Source organism: Cydia pomonella, chromosome 16, assembly GCF_033807575.1.
Source record: "Cydia pomonella isolate Wapato2018A chromosome 16, ilCydPomo1, whole genome shotgun sequence".
NCBI classification, from domain to species: Eukaryota; Metazoa; Arthropoda; class Insecta; order Lepidoptera; family Tortricidae; genus Cydia; species Cydia pomonella.
This window is the reverse complement of record NC_084718.1, coordinates 5,359,449-5,381,329: the sequence shown is the minus strand read 5'-3', so window position 1 is coordinate 5,381,329 and position 21,881 is coordinate 5,359,449. Positions and strand designations below refer to the sequence as shown.

Here is a 21,881-nt window from a genome sequence, read left to right as displayed (position 1 = left end):
CTGTCCCAAGTTCTGTGCCATACTTAATGTTATATTATGTAACGGTATATTATATTATTGGTATAAAATATTTTCATTACTTCTTCCCTAAATTCCTGAACCAGCTATACCCACTCCTTCCCTTATCACTATCGATGCTGCTGACGATCCAGTTGGTGTACCTCGACACCCTGGTGTAGATCCCGGGCATCTTGGCGCGCGCGCAGCCACTGCCAGTAGATACGACGCCTACAACCATGGCGTGAGTTTGGTCTTTGATCATTAGTGGGCCGCCGCTGTCCGCCTGTAGGAATATAACGATAATACTTTTTTTTTTAAAGGAACAAGAGCAAATGAGGAAATGGTCACATTTTTTATCACCATCGCCGGCTTATGCTCCTGAAGTATCAAAATTTGCTAACCACTCGTAAAATTCAAATCTGCTCGTTGACAAAAAGTGAAACTTGATGAAGGACTGTGTATTACGCGTAGGATGCTGGATGCTCATCAGGAGGTTTTGTATTAATTTCTAGTGCTCATTACGAGGTTTTAGCTGAGAAAAGCAGCTTGTTAGTGGTGGCACAAAAATAGTCGAGCTACTCTGAAATTATGGAACTAGGAAGAAAAATGTAACGCTCGATACAAGCCGTTGTCTGGAGTGTGATCATCATTACCAGCCTAAATATGTACGTCCTACTACGTATGGTCGGGATCCGGGTCAAGGTGTCCAACAAATCGTGTTCTATAGTCAGCATCACCTGTCATGTCAAATGAAGGGTCGGATGCTTCGGCCTGGACCCGGACCGTTCTAGCGTGAGTCATATTTTAATGGAGTTGTTCTATTCGCAATCTGTTTATAATCATATAAATGTGTTTACCCAGCAAGAATCCCTGCCACCGTCCTCATAGCCCGCGCACATCTGACTGGCGATGACGTTGACTTTCTTCCCTTGGCTTTGGTACCACTGGTTGCATTCATCATTAGTGACCACAATGACGTCGGTCTTTTGGAGGATATTTGGTCGTGAACCTGGAAAAAACAATATTTTGTTATGTTATTTACTTATATGCATAGCTTTCTTGTATCTATTCCCATCGCTAGTAATTTGACCCTCCTCATTGGTTTCCTCATGACTGAAGGTCGTGGCCACCTCTTTTTGTCTATCGTCAAATGTTATATCACAATTTGAGCGAAGGTGGTCATTGGGCTTCTGCGTCTCGGCCGATTTTACCAAAGATAACCAACTTTTCCAGTTTATCACTGTCTTTCCTAGTATTGATGTAGTCATTTGGTCCATAGCCCCGTATAAGCTATGAAGTGGTCTTAAAGCATCGCCCCAACCTTTGTTACTGTTTGTTGCTTTGTTGTTGTTAAGGCTTGGTAAGAGAGCCTGGAGTCCGCTATGTAAGTTACTGCCAAGAATTGGCGCTGCAACTAGATGTCATGAAAGCAACTGCCATTTTGGCTTTCAACCGACCAAAGCCTTTTTTGGAATTCCCTATTTAGCATACCCCGGGGGTTTGGGTGCGGTGATTTCTTGTATTTATGACTTTGTTTATTATAAAATAGTTAAAACTTTTAATTGAAAATAGGGAGTAAGCTCTAAATGTATTAAGAAATGTTCAAATAGTTTCTGTTTGTATCATTTTTATCTGTATTTGGGCTATTGTAAAACATTCCCGCGCCTTAAAATCCAGGGGTATGCTAATCAAGTTGTTCTCCTATAACAAAAAGCGACTGCTAAAGTAAATTAAAATATCAGATTATATTTCGTGTATTGCATAAGTTTACTTCTGAGAAACTAATTGAATACAAGAGCCGGGGTTCGTACCTACTTCCTGTTTAAAAGCCACACATATTACGGAGTACTGTAGGTAGACATAATAGATTACACAATTACTTAGTCTATCAAATTAATTCATAATGCAAATAATGGTTACTTTCAAATCATCTTATACGTACTTTGCTCTAGTCTAAAATTAAACCCGATTCCCAAGCTTGAAGGTACATTTTTGATTAATGTATTTAATTTTCATTTTGGGAATCTGACTTTAGTCGAAATTGTTTCTCAATTAGTACTTTAATGGAAATTGAAATAATAATTGAATGAACCAATTAATGTGGCTTGGCGATGAAACTGAGGAAATGCAGATTGCTTCCTACAGTAATTATTTATTTTAATTACACCTATTAACAGGAGACACCACGGCCGCGCGCCATCACCTTTTCATATAAACGTAGTCCTCATTTCCCGCTCCGATTTTTTTTACTTTATTTTATTTTTATTAGCCTATTTGTGTGTCCCACTGCTGGACAAAGGCCTTGCCTCTCGTTTTCCAATCCTCCTTGTGCTGAGCAAGATCCCGCCAATCCCGCTGAAACGTATCCAAGTCGTCCCGCCATCTCTTCCTCGGTCTGACTCTACCACGACTACTCTGGGAATGCCAGCTAGTGGCTATTTTGGCCCATCTGTCATCGTTCATCCGGCAGACATGTCCAGCCCAGTCCCACTTTAGCCTGGCGGTCTTTATCCCGACATCGACGACACGGGTTTTGGAGCGAAGCTCTGTGTTCCTCACCCTGTCAGATCTTCGATTAGGCCCTAGATATCCCAATACCTGGGATTAGGTACCAAAAGAGAGATCTCCTCTCTAATGCAACCGGAACAAACTACTAAGATATGACGTTTATTCACGGATTAAATAATTATACTCTGAATTTTCTTTTCTTCAGAGGAAAGAATAGCTTTGCGATCCTAACTGAACGTAAGTACATTTTTGATGAAATTTCCATTTCTGTAGAAAACGGTTTCCACTGACTAAATCTTAACAAAACACTTTGATTTTGATGTCGATCGCTTTATTCTAGGTTTATAGGTATCGCTTAAAAAAAAACAATATTTATTAAACAAACGGTTTTATACGTTCGAAGTGGACTGGATTTCGCCATTTTGAAGTTCAAACGGAAATCGAGACATGGGTCTAAAGTGGCTTGTACGCTGTGAACGACATCTACAAGTGCCCATATCACTGTACCGAGAGGATAGTGACGTATAAGTAAATAAACAAATGCTCATCGAAGCGCGAACACCCAATGTAGTTCGTGTCATCCACGATGACGCGCAGATTTGTCAAATCTAACCTTTAATGACATGGCAATACAAGTCAAGGCCCGCGTCTTCGTGAATGACACGATCTTTATTTTTCTGTGGAGCGTAAAGTGGGACGCGCGTTGGAAGTTTCATGCCGTATACAACTTTACTGTTTAGATTCAAATAAATATCGGCAAAAGCAACAGGTTGTCTTGAGATACAAGGAAGATACTTTGTTGAGGCTCAGAAAAACAGGTCTGAAAATTCTGCTAAGCTTAATTTAAAAAATCAGGTAAGTATTTTATTTTAACCGGCATTTAAACCTGTTTAATTTGGCATATATTTTAGTTGGCACATTTTTAAAACCAATTTTATTGAACTATATCTAATGTATTATCAAATATTTACCACAATTATGAATGAGGAGTGAAAATGCGCCATAAAAAAGCTACCAACCTTCAAAAATGCAATTGACATCTTAAAAGACCTTCGCCTACACTAGCTCTGCTAGCGGCGAAAATTAAACGCGATACCCTCATTAGGTACTAAGCGCACTCAATCTTCAGTCTTCGGAGTCTGTCCAAATATATTCTAATACTTGTATCAAATGACACATGAATTTCGAGAAATACTAAATCCGCCCCTTGACGATTTCAACGAATCCTTTCGACAGTCTAACAAGCCAATTTGAACGTGCACCTTACATCAAATCGATATTTGAATCATATGAGGTTTTCCCGAGGGTCTACAGTATGAGGTGCTTCAAAACAAGAGTGTACAATTTTTTAAAGAGTCGGCAACGCGCATGTAACACCTTTGGAGTAGGCTATGGACGGGCTACGGTGACTGCTTACCATCTGGCGGGCCGTATGCTTGTTTGCCACCGACGTAGTATAAAAAAATGATCATGTGTGAATGTATGTGTAATATCAATTTGATTGAATGAGCTCAACGAGGGGGGGGGTTAGGGTCGGCAACGCGCATGTAACTCCTCTGGAGTTGCAGGCGTACATAGGCTACGGAGACTGCTTACCATCAGACGGGCCGTATGCTTATGTGCCACCGACGTAGTATAAAAAAATGAATTGTTATTTAATCACCAACTTGTAGGCCTCTTATATTGCTGTGCCCTTACAGGGTGTCACATGTGTACCTATATGTTCCATTCCATGCATGCTTGTAATGTGATATGCAATAAACTATTCTATTCAATAGAATAGAATAGTTTATTGCATAGAATACTACGAGAGGTAATAAAATCACCGTACCTCCTAAATACCTCGTACCTCATAAATAAAGCTCCTAATACTAAAGAGATCGCTTACAGCGATAAGACCTCCTGTTGCTACCTTTCTTTACATTGTAAATCTGTTTTTTTAATTTGTTTTCTCTGTTGTGCAATAAATAATATTTACTTACTTACTAATACCTTGCCACTAAATATAGTCTCACTGGTGAATCCATCATTTAGAAGGATAATCATCATTATTATGGTGAACTAAAACTCGAATTGGCCTGCTAGTCTTCATCCTTCGATAAGTATTTTCAAATATATCTAATATTTGTATCGAATCCCGCTTGAATTGAGATAAACACTAAACCTGGCTCTTGACGATTTCAACAAATCCTTTCGGCAGTCCAAGTGTTATTACTTTTTTTATTTTTATTGTTATCTGCCCTACATACAGAAAATGGATTTAGGGACTATTTCTATATGGATAGATATTTCGTAAGTAGCTAGTAATACTGAAGACTGCAGGCTGATTCGAACTTACACATTAATGTCAATTTGACTACAGTTTGTGAGCGTTTCTTTAAAAAAATGCCACTTTCATAAATTTTGTGTTATTTCATAAATTTTATGTTATTTCATAAATTTTGTGTTATTTCATAAATTTTGTGTTATATCATAAATTGTGTGTTATATCTAATCAGAACCACGAGCTGTTTCGATCCTATCGATATTGGGACTTTTTTTTTGTCCCATAAGGATGAAAAGGGCTCGCGATCTTCACTAGAAATAACACAAAAGTGGCTAAAAAGGCAAAAAAAAAAGAAACGCTCTTGTGTCGAGATGCGTTGCTATTAATCAATCAGCATCATCATATTCATCATCACGTTCCTCGCATTGTTCTTACTTTTTGCCACGGTTCATAAGAGCTTGCGGTCCGCTTGGCAACTTATCCCAAGAATTGGCATAGTCACTATTTTTAAGAAAACGACTACCATCTAACCTTCCAACCCAGAGGTTAAACTAGGCCTTATTGGGATGAGTACTGTTGCCTCACGATTTTCCTTTACCGAAAAGTGACAGGTAAATATCAAGTGATATAGTAAATAGGTTCCAAAAACTCATTGGTTTGGTACAAGCTTGGATTGAAATAAACCCAATGCAAATTTCTTGCAACCTCTGCATAGCATGGCATCGTAACGCTTGGTTACCAGCGATTTTACCAGTGCTCGCTGCTAGTAATATCAATAACAAATCAAACAGATAAAAAAGTTCGAATGACCCTCCTGCTATTCTTTGCTAGTAGCCTTAATAAAATACACCTTATAAAATAAGATTTTTCTTTGATCTTGGGTCTTTACTAAAGAATAAATAAACACTCTTTATTTTATATCGTTTGCAAATATGTCCTAGGAATATATTTTATAGATTGCCACATAAAATAGTTGAGACAATAATAATGATAGTGTCATCTATTTGATTTGTATTTCATTTAACTCGACCTATCAATTTTGATTGAAGGCATATTCCATAATTCTTGGCTCGAGGAATTTGGGAATCTGCATATTTTGATTCGTTTAAAAATTATATGAATAACACCTTCACTCTCACTATTACGATATCCTTTAGTTTCCTTCCTTCGGTAATTACTCGTAGCATTTGGGCATGGACAAATGCAAGTGCGTTGCCGGCCTTTAGATGGAAGTACGGTTGGTAGTATGGAAGTAGGTTCTTTTCTTGAAGATTTGAAGGTCGTATCGACGGTAATACCGCGGGCGACAGTTCAGTCCACAGTTTATCTGTGCGTGAAATGTTACCTTTCCCTCTCTTTTCGTTAGTGAATCCCCAACCAGCAACCGTAGCTACAGCACCGCTGAAGTCCTGGGCCTCCGGCTGTGGAAGGCAGGCGGGCCTTAAGCTCCTGGACCAGTATTGCTGTAGTGTTTACCTTTCCCTCTATCTTTGTTAGTGAACCCCCAACCAGCAACTGTAGCTACAGCACCGCTGAAGTCCTGGGCCTCCGGCTGTGGAAGGCAGGCGGGCCTTAAGTGCTTAGGGGCCCTCTGGTGTTGCAGGTCTCCATGGGCGGCGGTACTCGCTTACCATCAGGTGATCCGTCTGCTCGTTTGCCTCCTCTACCTTAAAAAAAAAGTCACTGGACCATTATTACTGTAGTGTTTACCTTTCCCTCTATCTTCGTTAGTGAATCCCCAACCAGCAACTGTAGCTACAGCACCGCTGAAGTCCTGGGCCTCCGGCTGTGGAAGGCAGGCGGGCCTTAAGCTCCTGGACCATTATTGCTGTAGTGTTTACCTTTTCCTCTATCTTTGTTAGTGAACCCCCAACCAGCAACTGTAGCTACAGCACCGCTGAAGTCCTGGGCCTCCGGCTGTGGAAGGCAGGCGGGCCTTAAGTGCTTAGGGGCCCTCTGGTGTTGCAGGTCTCCATGGGCGGCGGTAATCGCTTACCATCAGGCGATCCGTATGCTCGTTTGCCTCCTCTACCATAAAAAAAGTCACTGGACCATTATTACTGTAGTGTTTACCTTTCCCTCTATCTTCGTTAGTGAATCCCCAACCAGCAACTGTAGCTACAGCACCGCTGAAGTCCTGGGCCTCCGGCTGTGGAAGGCAGGCGGGCCTTAAGTCACTGGACCATTGAAGCTGCTGAATTGTTTTGAGGAGCGCTACGTCGTTGGATTTTCCATTGCATCTGAAAAGTGTCAAAGGTGGATATATAATGTTACTAACATGAATAAAACTTCTGTTAAATATAACTAAAATAAATAAAACTTCTTGTAAACCATCAAAAGTGCGTCGAAAATCAAATTACATTACCTACCGTAAAACCATGCAATTATAGTCTAGTACAACAGTTATGGTGCACAAGTTCAATACTTAAAAAAGTACAAAATGTATAGTTATGTGTAATTAATTATATGCTCACAAATATTTATTTATTAATTCATTTATTCAAAAATATTGTCTATTAAAAACTTAGTTTTAGTACCTACTACCTATGTCTCAAATTTTAGGATAAAAGTAGGTACTTCATCATAAGTAGTATATTTTAGGCGCTTATTTAAGTATTTAATATACTTAATCTCAATATTGCATTATTCGTTGACTAATAGATGGTTTAATTCTGATGCGACACCCACGTAATCCACAACTCAACAGTAATAGGAAACATTAGAAAATTAAATCTAAAACAAAACCTTCACGAAGTCAAAGAACAAAGCAAAAATCGCATTCAATGACTTTAAAAATAAAACATGTCTTTGCGGGTTTTCCCTGTCTGCGACAAAAGATCAATCCATTAAAGATATCCCGTAAACAACAGCACAGCGGAAGCGTTCGATTGACTTTGTCGGACATTTTTCATCACATTTACTTGTAAAAGGTGTTAATTACACGTTGGCGATGCGGCCCGTAAATACTAAATTTCGATTTATAGGGCTGTACGTATGAAATTAGGCCGGAGTTTTATTTATTTCCCTTTTTTTCCTCACAAGTGTGGCGAAAAATACTATGTGTGTGCCCGAGGCGGTACAGGAATTACGAACTCATACTTTTTTTACAACAATGAAAAAACGGAAAAAGTCAAACTAAGCTATGGTTAATATACTGGTTAATAACATCAAATTATGTAAAAATATTTTCCATAATATCAATATGTTGAGAGGAATGGTACGTTTGTATGTTTGTATGAAGAAACGGCCGTTCATGACGAATAATTCCTTTTTATCATGTCTAAGTTCCGTGTACGATTAATATTTACTTCATAATTAATAAATGATCATAATTTCAAACAAAAGGTTTACCTACGTAATGGCTGAATACCGATGTATAACAAAGCAATCGATTAATCTTTCCAATTGTTATAGAAAATCCACAATTAATCTTGCGATTCCCTTACCGTTTCAATTAATTTCTTAAGCAAGTTTGAACTTGAATCAAAACTTCCTCGAAATTTATATCATGCTGATTGTACAAAGGCGAGATTAATTTGCTGTTTGTTTGAGTTCAATTAAGTAGATGAGGTTATAGAATAAGCATTGGTTTGAAAACACTTTAATATGGAGTTAGGTAAATTCAATATCATGGTTACTTATGCAGAAATGTATAAATTAGTAAATAATGTCCTTATCTCATTTTCATTTATTTTTCAACCAAAATGTATTTATTATTAATTATCAATTTACTATAATCACTATACTTTATAAAACAAACTCCCCCGCCGCGTTTGTCTGTCTGTATGTTCGCGATTAACTCGAAAACTACTGAACGAATTTTCATGCAATTTTCACCTGTCAATAGAGAGATTCTTGAGAAAAATTTAGATGTATAATTTGTTAAAGTTTACCCGTGCAAAGCCGGGGCGGGTCGCTAGTTTGTATAAGGTACCGCCAAAGAAAAGGACCGATTCTTCATTTTCATATTTACTTAAAATTATCAAAATACAGTCTCATAGCGAAGAGTCTCGACCAACACCTAGAGACTCTCGCTGGGTGGCTGATTCAAGGGTCAGATGCAGAAGGCGGTAATCTTGGACACGGTTCGTATATAGTACGTCGGTTCCTCTCTCTGAGGCCCTGACCACCGGCAGCTTGGGCCCTGCCCCGCTGCTGGCGGCACCCTAGGTTAGATTTTTTTATAATTTGTTTTTATGTGTTTTCTATTATTTTTAATCTGATTTTCTATTATTTACCTTTTCGTATTTTACTTTTATATCCATTTATAAAAATCCAGCCTAAGATGAAAGATAAAAAAAAGAGATGAAAAATAAAAATAAAAAGTAAAAATAATAATGGCCCTTCTTTGGCGCAGATATATCTTATGGGATAATTACACTATAATTTTTTTTATTAAGTCAGTAAACGTCTAGGTTGGCTTAGGTAGATACTGCTTAGGCATGCAATATATTAGGCCCTTCTTTTGCTTTCATTTTAGTTTTGACCAATTTTACCCCTGTTCCTATCGCTTTCTTTATTAATTGACCGAGCCTTAGCGAAGGTTTACTTTTCAGCTTCAGCAAAAATGTTTTCGTATGTCTGGATGTCCTCCTCTACAGGTCGCAAATCTCAACCAATTCTCAGAAATCATGAGAGCGGGTTGGCTGATTAAATTAGTTTTTTTTTTTCAATATGGCGGAGCCATACATTAATTCACTTTAAAGCTATCATCGCGAGGTCTACAGCTTAAAGAACTACTAGTATAATTGCTTCAAGTATCTGAATTTGAAATAGTGGTGGATTGTCAAAGAAAACTTTGTTGCCACAGTCTACTGCCATCTTTCGATACATGATTAAAACTTTTAGAACACTATTTGACTTTGATCCTTATTCTTTCACGTATGTGTTAAATTTGTTAAATATAAAAAAGTGACGTCACCTTCACGAAACGATGCCGCCATACCTTTGGCCTATGATCTAGTAGATGGCTGGTTTTAATCATGCGTCGAAAAATGGCAGTAAATTTACTGTGGCTATCCATCTCTGTTTCAAATTCTCTTTGCCGGTATTCAGGATGCAGTAGTATCCTGGAGAGCGCTATATTATTTTCGTTGTTGGTTATGTCTTATATCCGTGTAGCCGACCACCTCCGTCAGTTGTTTGGATTTGTAGAACACGTGGAATACACTGGAATTACTTTGCTTTAAGAAAGTGACTATAAGTACCAATACTTACCTGTATTCAGGATGCGGCAGTATCCTGGAGAGGGCCATGTTGTCTTCGTTGCTGGTTATATCCGTGTAGCCTACCACCACGGTCAGTTGTTTGGATTTGTAAAACTCGTGAAATACACTGAAATCAATATTAAACAAGATTTATTTTTTATTATTACAAAATCCGGCTTCTAAGCCTCTATTTCTGATGTATTCAGTATTTAAGCGGAAACGCATTGGCAGTCTCAAACGCTCTTAACACAGCGTTCCAACAATCACCCATTAGGGATGCAGTGGCCATTGACGAAGTATTTAGGTCATGATTTAGTGGGATTTGGGCATGGATTGGAACGACCTAACAATATTTCAAAATAATTGGTATTTGGTCAGCACATGATAAAATTATGGCTATAACTTTTTACAAGGTAGATGGTATTCGTGAAATACAACCTGTATAATCTGCAATAATGTTTTCGGAAATATTTCTGGTAGACTCGGTATGACTTCAAATAGTAAATAAGCTTAATTTAAGATAAGATTACTGCGTACTGCTTCTACACTAGCTACTTTAGATAAACTTAATGTCTAGCAGTCACCAATCAACAGTCGTAATAGCACCATCAAAGTATAAGCATCACATTGGTTTCAAAGACACGCTTCTAAAGACTGACCGCCCACGGAAATCAACTGGTAAACTATCCATGTCCGCAAAATACAACTATAGGTACGACTACTGTTATTTATCTGCAAATACAATGTCCAGCAGTCATCAACCATTGGTCGCTACCACACTGATGCGCCCCGCAAACCATTCATGCTCCCAACGATACGGTCAACGGTGGGCCATATCGACCCCGCACTCATAGGTCTAGTTACTCTTATTATTCACGTTAGTGATAATATTTACCTGCAAACGCAATGTCCAGCAGTCAACAACCATCGGTCACTAAGCACAGTAGCGCCGCACTGATGCGCCCCCTGCCTCCAAAGACTAGCCGCCCACGGGAATTCAGCCGGCAAACTATCCGTGCCCCCAACGATACGGCCACGGCGGGCCATATCGACCCCGCACTCTATGTCGGCCACTGTGGAAATTAGGATCACATAAAAAAGTAATTTGTTTTGGATTTGAACCAATTAGAAATAGAGGTTATCGGTAAAGGTTTTTGTAAATTACTGCGATATCTTAGCAGTACTTGTGTAAACTAATGGCGTCTTTACCAGAAATTATGGGGGTCCTTAAATAGTTTCTATGTGTGGTATTTTGTTTAACTTGTAAGTATCTAAGGAATGGTTCTATGTCATTTCGGCCATAACTTTTGGCCGAAATGAAATGGCCGAACTTTAAAATACGTTAAGCATTTGCTAAAGATACGCTTTGGATTAGATATGTCACTGTCAAAAGTGACGTTTCTTCAATATATATATATACGTATGTCATTGTACGTATCTTCAATTTCAGTTAATTATGATTTAAAGAACATCAAATTAAAGAGATGTCAATTTTTTTTAGGAGATAGTGTAGGTACATAAACAAATCTTTTACTGTAGTTTTCAGGATCTCGAGTATTCATGGCTGCATACAAGATTAAAACTAAAGTTTTACGATGAATTTAAATAATTATTATAAAAATATTTGGAGCATTTATATTTAAAATAAAACTCACAATTCAAAAAGCATTCTCCTAAATCCAACACAAATATAACAAACACTATTAACCGAATCATTTTCACAAACAAAAACTAACACTTAAAATAAATAGATAAATAAACTAAAACTAAATAAAAACAAAAAATAATCAGCGCACGCGCGTGTCAAAGCGTGTGCGCTAACTAAATTTAAATATTATTCATATGATTATTTAAAGTCCTGTGATTTGTACTGAAAGGCCCCACCTTTGCTTGTTCGAAGGCCTGACCCCTATATCTCATCCTAGTGATGCGGAAAAATACACATCGATAGTTCTGTCACGATAATAAAATGACGGGAAAAGCCTGCGGGCCGTTGCTAGAGGTGCTCGCGTTAACTGAGCGTTCTATCTAGTACCACTTGATAGAAATTTGTATGTATTTATAACACGATTGTATTTATAACGAAATGTAAATAAACTCATACATAAGAATATGTCGTTGGTAATGATAACATAGATCCGGATAATAAATATCAAAACGAAATTAGCATTTTCATGTGAATAAAAATTATTGAACATAAACATATTTTGATCTATGTACCTACCTACCTATGATTGGAAAAGCTTTTGAACAAATTTCTGTCATCATTTTCCAAGCTGTAATACGTTAACAGATACAGTTAATATTCAGTATTCATAAAAACTAGGTCAATTGTCCTAGTATACATAAGTACAGTAAGCTATAGAAATAACCTCCCTGCAAACAAATTTCTATGAATAGGCACTTAACTCTGCATATTACTGTACCTATTTTAATCAAAGCCTTAATAGCTTAAATTTCATGGTGTCATTGGCCTTTGCATCTATCGCAGACGATATAGGTGTAACACCGGAGAAACACAGTTTTTGGTGGCTGATAGCTGCCACCTCCCGTGTTTTTATCCACGCAGTGAATCTGGCGTAGGGGGAGTGACCTCTCCACGGACATTACACCATCTGGAACGTAATTAAGGAAACGCAGGGATGCTCAGCACCTGCATTACTCTCTCGGCATCGCTGTCTTAACCCACAGGAAAGGCGAGCCATTCGTGTGGAGGCAGGTCGGCTGCAGGAATCTGCCGCTTATTTCAGGCTGGACCCTACTCGTGCCTTAAGATAACTCCATTCTGGGTTTTATTTTGGTGTATCCTCCAATATGGATTGAAGTCCAATGCAAAGAGGTCCAACTCCCCAGTGACAAAACAACTTTTACCTTCGTTTGTGGATTTAGTCGCCTTGTACGACACCCTTATTCTATGTGAGAGTTGGCGCCATTCTAAAGCCAGCCACCACATAGAAATTTACTGGTATATCGATAAATAAATATCGATATTGACCCGCATCACTAAAACAAATTCATTGTCAGGTTCGCTGCAACCTCGTGATAACGCCTCGCGGAACTAAGTGTCATTATACATAAATATACCCATGCAATGCCATGCATACATCTGACTAATGTGTGATATCGATATTTTGGTACTGAATTCATAAAGTTGGAGTTTTGATGGTAAAATATTTATTTAAACAGAGATTGATAAAGAGGTATCAGTGACCTTAGAAATACTAAACTAAATTTATCATCATCTTCCTCGCGATGTTCTGGCATTTTAGCCACGGCTCATGGGAGCCTGGGGTCCGCTTGGCAACTAATTCCTAGATTGGCTTAGGTACTAGCTTTTACGAAAGCGACTGGCATTATTGGGATTAGTTCGGTTTCCTCACGATGTTTTTCTTCACCGAAAAGCGACTGGTAAATATCAAATGATATTTCGTACATAAGTTCCCGTTTGAACCCGCGACCTCCGAATTGCATGTCGCATGCGCTTACCGCTAGGCCACCAGCGCTTCACTAAACTAAATTAATAACTAGATTTAAGACATGATGTTAGATATGATAGTATACAAGGAATCTTATTTAAACAGGCCAGGGGGCCTAGCCAAAATTACAAACGTTGGTAGAAAATGCTAATCGAAACTTTAATACGAGGGTGCAGAGAGTTAGGGTCGGCAACGCGCATGTGACTCCTCTGGAGCTGCAGGCGTACATAGGCTACAGAGAGTGCTTACCATCATACTTGTTTGTCACCGATGTAATATAAAAAAAATCAAAATATCATTCCGATATATTTTTATTTTAGTTTGAAATATGTCGATGTACGATTGTCATCTTCACTAGGCCCCAGAGGGCCTACCGCGAAAACCGAAATTCGCATATCGCGGGGATCTCTCTCTTTTACTCTCACTAAGAAGTAATTAAAGTGACAGAGAAAAATGACAGCAATTGACGAACTTCGATTTTCGCGGTTATAGCCCAGGTGTCCAGCTACAGAAACCGATGTTCCAGGTTCTCCATCAAGCTGAAAACTGCAATAAGTGGAAAAGACTATTCCTATGCATCCGTAGAATATACATTCTTCAGCAGGGTCTAAAATGGCGTCTTTCCTGTAAATTACACAAAATAAGTTTTTGTCAAGAATTTCATTTTTGGTACAAGCTTTTCAAACATCAAACATCAAACATCAAACATTTATTCAGCAAATAGGCCACAGGGGCACTTTTACATGTCCATTTTTACAAACAATAAATTTAAAAAAAAAAACAATTACAAATATCGAATCTATGAAATAATAAATATTTTATTAGAGATGTATACTGTCTCTAAATGTCAAATTACACAAAAAAAACTATGATAAAAAAATAAAACCATAAAATACTAAAATTCTTTAGAGATGTATAAGTCTCTAAGTGTCAGAGATAAAATATAAAAATATATATTAAATTATCCTTAGAGATGTAGAGGGTCGCCAAGGCTTGAATTCTTATATAAATAATTAAAAGACAAAAAATTAAAACAGACAAGAACCGAATGAAGTGTCTCACGTTAATGTCACTCAAAAGTAAAGTTACATACTTTAACATAACCTGTACCCCGTGTAAGCTTAAACAGACCGGTCTCCACAAACAGCACCCGTTCACGAGTATGACGTGTATCTCAGCCATCGCCTCCCTCAACCTTCATTCGGGAAAGTGGCGACCCGATCAACAACGCCACCGTAAGTAAAGACTTTTAAGCGAGCATGACATGTTCAAGCTGCCGGGTTGTATTAATATAAATATAATAAAAAAAATTGTGAGATACAACATTTGTGCTTGTAAGTTACATTAAAGACGGCATAGCGCCACATAAACGCGACTACATATTATTCATAAGGAGTGCCTACCTATAAAACTAAATTATAAATTTAAATTGACTTAGAGATGTACAGGTCTCTAAGTGTCCAAATCATTAAAATAGGTATTAAAATAAAATTAAATTTAAAATAAAATAAAATTCAAAATAAAATAAAATCTTAGAGGTGTATAAGGTCTCTAAGTGTCCAAAACTAAAATAATACAATCAAACGAGAACATGATGTTCTCTTGTGTCAGTTCTACTGGACGCTAGTATGGTTATTTCACAGGAAGAAAACGAAAACACTATTACTGACATTTTTATCATACTATCAAGATCAAGCTACTGGCTTAAAGGCATCCTTATCATCTATGAAATCATTCACAGCATAATACGCCTTACTTAACAAAGAGCTCTTAACGTGTGACTTAAATTTGTTAAGAGGCAAATTCACTATATCAGTTGGAACTTTGTTATAAAAACGTGTACAGTTCCCGACGAAAGACGTACTAACCTTACGGAGGCGGTGGGCGGGCACAGCAAGTTTATGCTTGTTTCTAGTGTTATAGTTATGGATATCACTGTTAAGCTTGAATTCGTTAATGTTTTTCCGAACATACATAATATTCTCAAGTATGTATTGAGATGCAACGGTAAGAATGCTTGCATCTTTAAATTTCTCTCTTAGGGATACTCGAGCGCCCAGTCCATAGATGGAACGTACAGCTCGCTTTTGCAGTACAAATATTGTCTGAATGTCTGCCGCTTTTCCCCACAACAGAATTCCATACGACATAACACTATGGAAGTAACTAAAGTATACCAGCCTGGCCGTCTCTACGTTTGTTAGCTGTCTGATTCTCCTCACTGCATAGGCTGCTGAACTAAGTTTGCCGGCTAAAGTGGCTATATGTGCATGCCATTGCAGTTTTGAGTCTAAAGTGACTCCCAGGAAAACAGTTCGATCTTCAAATTCCAGCGTATCACCTTTTATTTTAATCTTGCTGTTATTTACCTGCTTGACGTTAGGTAGCGTAAATTTGATGCATTTGGTTTTCTTTGCGTTCAAAAGCAAATTGTTTGCCGTAAACCAGTTTAATACGGTAGATAGCGCGTCATTAATGCTCTCGAATCTATTTTCCTTTCTGTTCACTTTAAATATAAGGGAAGTGTCATCTGCAAACAACACTATATCATGTCTTTCTTGCACAACTTTTGGTAGGTCATTGATGTATACCAAAAACAGGAAGGGACCAAGAATTGAACCTTGCGGCACTCCGAGGGCTACCGGGGACCCAGCCGATTGAGTTCCATTAATAACTACTCGCTGAGTTCTATTCGAAAGGTACGATGAGACAAGGTCAAGGGCACTAGCTTTTATCCCATAGTGGCTTAATTTTCTCTTTAAATTTTCGTGATCAACGCAATCAAATGCCTTCGACAGATCACAGAAAATTCCAATAGCATCTTGAGCTTTTTCCCAAGCGTCAAAGATGTGTTTTAGAAGTACCACACCGGCGTCAGTAGTTGATCGACCTCTGGTAAAACCAAATTGATTGCTATCAAGCAGTTTATTTCTGTTGAAATGTGACGATAGTTGATTTAGAATAAGTTTCTCGAACACTTTGCTTAATGCCGGTAATTTATTGCTGACTGTACTTTTCTTACCACAGGAAACACTTATTGAGACAATTATAAAAACCCCAAACACAATTAGGGTGCGTTGTTTCATCACAGAGTTCCTATGGCCACCTCCACTTTCCAACATCAGATCAGCTTGATGGTACTGATGGTACTGACTTATATATGGATGCAAATTTTCAGCTCAATCGGAAATCGGGAAGTGAGTCAAATTTAGCTACCAAGATTTGACACACACATACATACTAACAGGGCAAGTTAAATAAAAGCTTAAAAAAATGATGTCCACATGAAAAACTAGGCCCTGGCCCATTTGATTATGATATTTTTTTTTTTACTACGTCGGTGGCAAACAAGCATACGGCCCGCCTGATGGTAAGCAGTCTCCGTAGCCTATGCCTCCAGAGGAGTTACATGCACGTTGCCGACCGTAACCCAGCCCCCCCCCTCGTTGAGCTCTGGCAACCTTACTCACCGACAGGAACACAACACTATGAGTAGGGTCTAGTGTTATTTGGCTGCTGTTTTCTGTAAGGTGGAGGTACTTCCCCAGTTGGGCTCTGCTCTAGACCTGGAATGACATCCACTGGCTGTGCCCTGCCACACAAATCGAGATGAAATTCACAATGCCCATACCTCTCTTTTGGACGTAGTTTAAGGACGTACCCGGGTCCGAATATGAGGAATATGATCTATATGAATCAAAATTCTCTGCGAATGATGGTATAACGAGATCACTTAGTAAAAGTTCAAATTACTTTTGAAAAGTAATTCATTCAAGCGCTCCTGAAGGCCTACCGCGAACTACGTTCGACGTGTTGCCTCTCTGTCGCACTTAGTAAATTCGTACGTAAGTTTGACAGGGAGGCAACACGTCGAACGTGGTTCGCGGTAGGCCTCCTGTTCTTAGCTTAAGTGGCAAGTATACTACGTGGTCGTCCATAAACAGAGAAAACGTTTTTCCACTTCTAAATATTTTCAATTCTCCACAATATTTTACTATGTTATTGACACAATTAAAAACTAGGTTCATAGGTTTCCTTTTTTTTTCAGAATTTGCAAAACAATTTTTTATTAAAGAGAAACATATAAATTTAGAATATATTATTCTGAAGCGATCGACATCAAAATCAAAGTGATTTGTTAGGATTTAGTTAGTGGAAACCGTCTCCATGGGATTTCATGGAAAAAGTACCGTTATTTCATTAGGATCGCAAAGCTATTCTTTCTCTCAATATTTCAAGAACCATGATGGCCGCCATTATTTAATCATAATCAGCTGGAGGGCGTAAAGTAGCAATATGCTATTTACAGACATTCTCAAAATACGGAATATTTACGCGAAACTCTGCGTATGCGTTGCCACTACCAAATTCGGGTCTGCCGCGAAAGAAAATTTCGTTATCTAACCTCTCTATCACTCTGATAACGAAATTTAAATTTTCGCGTTTCCCGGTAGGCCCTCTGTAAACATACCGCCTTGATGCATCAACGTCATATTTTATTATCTATGGAAACTGTTTAAGGCACAGTATGTCAGTCTTGAGACAATGGATAAAGATCGGAACGTAAAAAAAGCGTACCTGGGTCGCCTACCAGGAGGACGTCCTGTCTGACGCCCCAGGTATCGCTGGAGCCACATGGTGGAGGTGGATCTGTACGAACTTCGAGTGAACAATTGGCGAGAAGTCGCACAGAACCGAGAAAACTGGCGCTGTCTTGTGTCGGAGGCCAAGTCTCATTTGGGTCGCTGAGCAACTGAGTAAGTAAGAATGTATAAGTCAGTCTGTTTTAGGATACGTATCCTAAAGCTGCACTCTAGCGGCAGAAAATTGCAGTAATACCCCCTATTTCTGGTAACTTTCATGAGAAACTTCTCATGCAAGTTTCCACTTGGAATCTTCCCGTTCAGGTTAGGGTAGTACTCAATGATATTCACTGATGACGATTTTCTGTTTCATTTAAGATTTACGCCACTGATTGGCGTCTATATCGAATGTCATAGAAATCGAAACGAACTGTAAGAAAATTTGGCAATAAACCCTACAGGAAAATATAACGAGAACAGTTTCGCCATCAGATATATCGGAGCGGCCAAGGTGCTCACAAATATCTGAACACGTCTTTATTGTCAGGGCGCTAGAGTGAGTGTTCAGATATTTTTGAGCATCTCGGCCGCTCCGATATATCTGATGGCGACTGAATATTTCATGGGATCTTTGCATTTTTTATTTACTTGTAACCTTAGTTTAATACAGACGTGCAAATTAAAAAAAATCTAATTGAAGGAAGGTAGATCAAAGGTCATCCCATCACAACAATTATCCGATAATACAGCATACTTATTAATAACGGCTTATCTGTATGTTCAATGCATTTGAAAATGAGTCTAATACTTAAGGAATAAGTCACATTTTTGGCTTGCGGCCTTTTTAGAAATGAAGAATACTTAGTCAGTGCATCGTGCATGCACTCGCCCTACTTACGATGCACTTGACCGACAAACAGGCATGGCCTTTGTGCATTTATTTATAGATTCCAGCTTTTATTTTTGTTTAGGTAGTATACGAGGAATACCCATTGTTTAAACTAGCCAGTAAGGATAGCTAGGTGGTCTAAGTTAAACCAAGATGATAATCAATGATAAAAAAAACACGTCAATAGAAAAACAAAACTCGTATCGCAGAATTATTGCCAAAGTGACCAGCTCTCAGCTTCAATGAATAGTTCCTAATCTCTCCGAAGGCGCTAGGTAGACTCCTGGATTACATTAACCATAGAGGTATAATAATTAAAAGATGAAATGGGGAAGGGGCCACAAATAACCCGATCAAATTACGTAGGTTTTTTGTGGTATATTGTCAGGAATGTTAAAACGTGTTTTTAATTTTGTCGCATTGCGTATGTTCTGTCTTTAATGTGTTTAATGTTTTTTGATGGACACTTTTCATACATAGAGATTTTCCTCCTAATTCCACACTCCATAAATATATGGAAATAGTGACGTTACTTTTCGTAACATTTGTTTTCCTGATACATTTTTTTTCATTTGGCGTTTGTCATCTTGGCTAGGCCCCCTGGTGCTGGTACGCAAAAATTATGTTCAGCAATTGTTGGGCATTGGCAATTTACCCTATAAAACGTTTTGCATTTGGTTTCTTTATACATTCAAAGATTTTTGAAATAATCTTATCAGTTTGAAAAACTAAATTAATAGGGTTCAAAAGCCTCTTAAATACCAATGTTGGCTGGAATAATATGAGATCTACAAATCAAAAAGTTTTCTATAGAGATATAAATCATATCATACATACGAGAAAGATCTCCTCGAGATCCTACTCAACATCAGAGGTTTGATAGGATTCCTCGAGGAGTTGGGCTGGCAGCCTGGCAGGACAAGTCTAAATCTCACGCCCGTCATGCAAAATAAGTCTCGACACGCCAGTCGTCGAGTAGCGGAAAATCGCCCAAACTATAATACAATACATACTCATATAAACATTGGAAACTAAGGGAAATTTTACAGAAAAACATTTTCGCGTAGCGGCGCGGGATCTGTTTATAGTATCTAAAAATACTTTCTTCATCAGCCATGTTAGTATAAAGGATGACTCTGGTTAGATCGGTTCCAGACCGTTCTAGCGTGAGTCAAACTTATGAGCCAAATAGCTCAATTGTTTTAGAGCATTCCTAGGGTACTCTACATTTTCTTCAAATTCTAGCGTGAGCCAAACTTATGAGCTGAACTGTTTAATTGTTTTAGGACATTCCTAGGGTATTCTACAGTTTATTCTAATACTAGCGTGAGTGAAGCTTATGAGCCAAATTGCTTAATTGTTTTAGCGCATTCCTAGGGTATTCTACAGGTTTTTCCAATTCCAGCGTGAGTCAAACTTAAGAGCCGAATTGCTCATTTGTTTTAGGGCATTCCTAGGGTATTCTACATTTTATTCTAATTCTAGCGTGAGTGAACCTTATGAGCCAAATTGTTTAAATCTTTAAGGGCATTCCTAGGGTATTCTACATTTTATTCTAATTCCAGCGTAAGTCAAACTTAAGAGCCAAATTGCTCATTAGTTTTAGGGCATTCCTGGAGTAGTCTACATTTTATTCTCATTCTAGCGTGAGTCAAACTTATGAGCCAAATTGCTCAGTTGTTTTAAGGCATTCCTAGGGTATTCTACATAATATTCTACTTCTAGCGTGAGTCAAACTTATGAGCTGGGTTGCTCAATTGTTTTAGGGCATTCCTAGAGTATTCTACATTTTATTCTAATTCTAGGGTGAGTCAAAGTTATAAGCCGAATTGATCCATTATTTTAGGGCATTCCTAGGGTATTTTACATTTTATTCTAATTCTAGCGTGAGTTATAGTTATGAGCCGAATTGTTCAAATGTTTTAGGGCATTCCTGGGGTATACTGTATTTGATTCTAATCACACTTATTTAATAAATTACATCGTAGGCTAGATACCACTGGGTGACTAGGTTACTGAGGCTTGAACGGTAATTATCGAATCCATTACATCTAGAACATCAGATACCCCTTCCCCTGTAATATGGGCTAATCTAATACACAATTAAACTTGCCCTACATCATGATCATTTTGATAAGAAGAAAATGAGACAAGCAGCCAACTTGTGTTCATTTAAAAATTCATTCGATTATACACCTTTTTATCATGCGGTAACGTACATGTTTGAACTAAGTTTGAACTGTACTTAAGGTGTTTTCGATTGTTTGTATAATGTTAAGCCTTGTGTTGAGTAGGATTCCATTAACCAAGTGTGGCCTTTGATGTTCTTGTGTCAAACACGTGCTTTCGTTGAGGTTGTCTCTTACTGTTGTTATAAGCAATGTTATCTTGCGTCTTATATTTAACCGACTACGGGGAAAAATGAAGTTAAGCATGTAATTCGGTTTTTATGACATTAGGTATATGAACATTTTATTATTGACATTGTAAGGGCGGTTTCAGACTAGCGTTACGAGTGTACGTGTACGAGCGTGTAAGCTCGTATAGACCAAATGTAGGGAAATGTAAAGCGCATATAAGCTCGTACCGTCGAAACGACCGTATAAATATGCTAGTCTGAAACCACCTTAAATATCTATACTTCGTTTAATAGAAATCGTAGCATTAGGAAAAGACTAAACGCTTGACGTGTCTTTATTGAATAAAACCGGGCAAGTATGAGTCGGACTCGCCCACCGCGGGTTCCGTACTTTTTAGTATTTGTTGTTATAGCGGCAACAGAAATACATCATCTGTGACAAATTCAACTGTCTATCGCGGTTCATGTGATACAGCCTGGTGACAGACGGACATACAGACTGACAGACGGACAGACAGCGGAGGCTTAGTAATAGGGTCCCATTTTACCCTTTGGGTACGTCCTAAAAACTGTAAAGTGATGCAATCTGAGAA

General features: G+C 38.2%; 1 protein-coding gene across 1 annotated transcript; it reads right to left on the bottom strand.

The window, feature by feature from the left end:
• On the bottom strand, positions 1–12,140 carry LOC133526263 (trypsin-1-like). Its single transcript, XM_061862808.1, has 6 exons — positions 11,637–12,140; positions 10,877–11,054; positions 9,992–10,108; positions 6,848–7,014; positions 858–1,009; positions 1–283 (listed from the first exon to the last, which is right to left on the bottom strand). The coding sequence occupies exons 1-6, from the start codon at positions 11,695–11,697 to the stop codon at positions 77–79; spliced, it is 882 nt and encodes a 293-aa protein (XP_061718792.1). The 5' UTR covers positions 11,698–12,140; the 3' UTR covers positions 1–76.
• Positions 12,141–21,881: the final 9,741 nt, after the last annotated feature.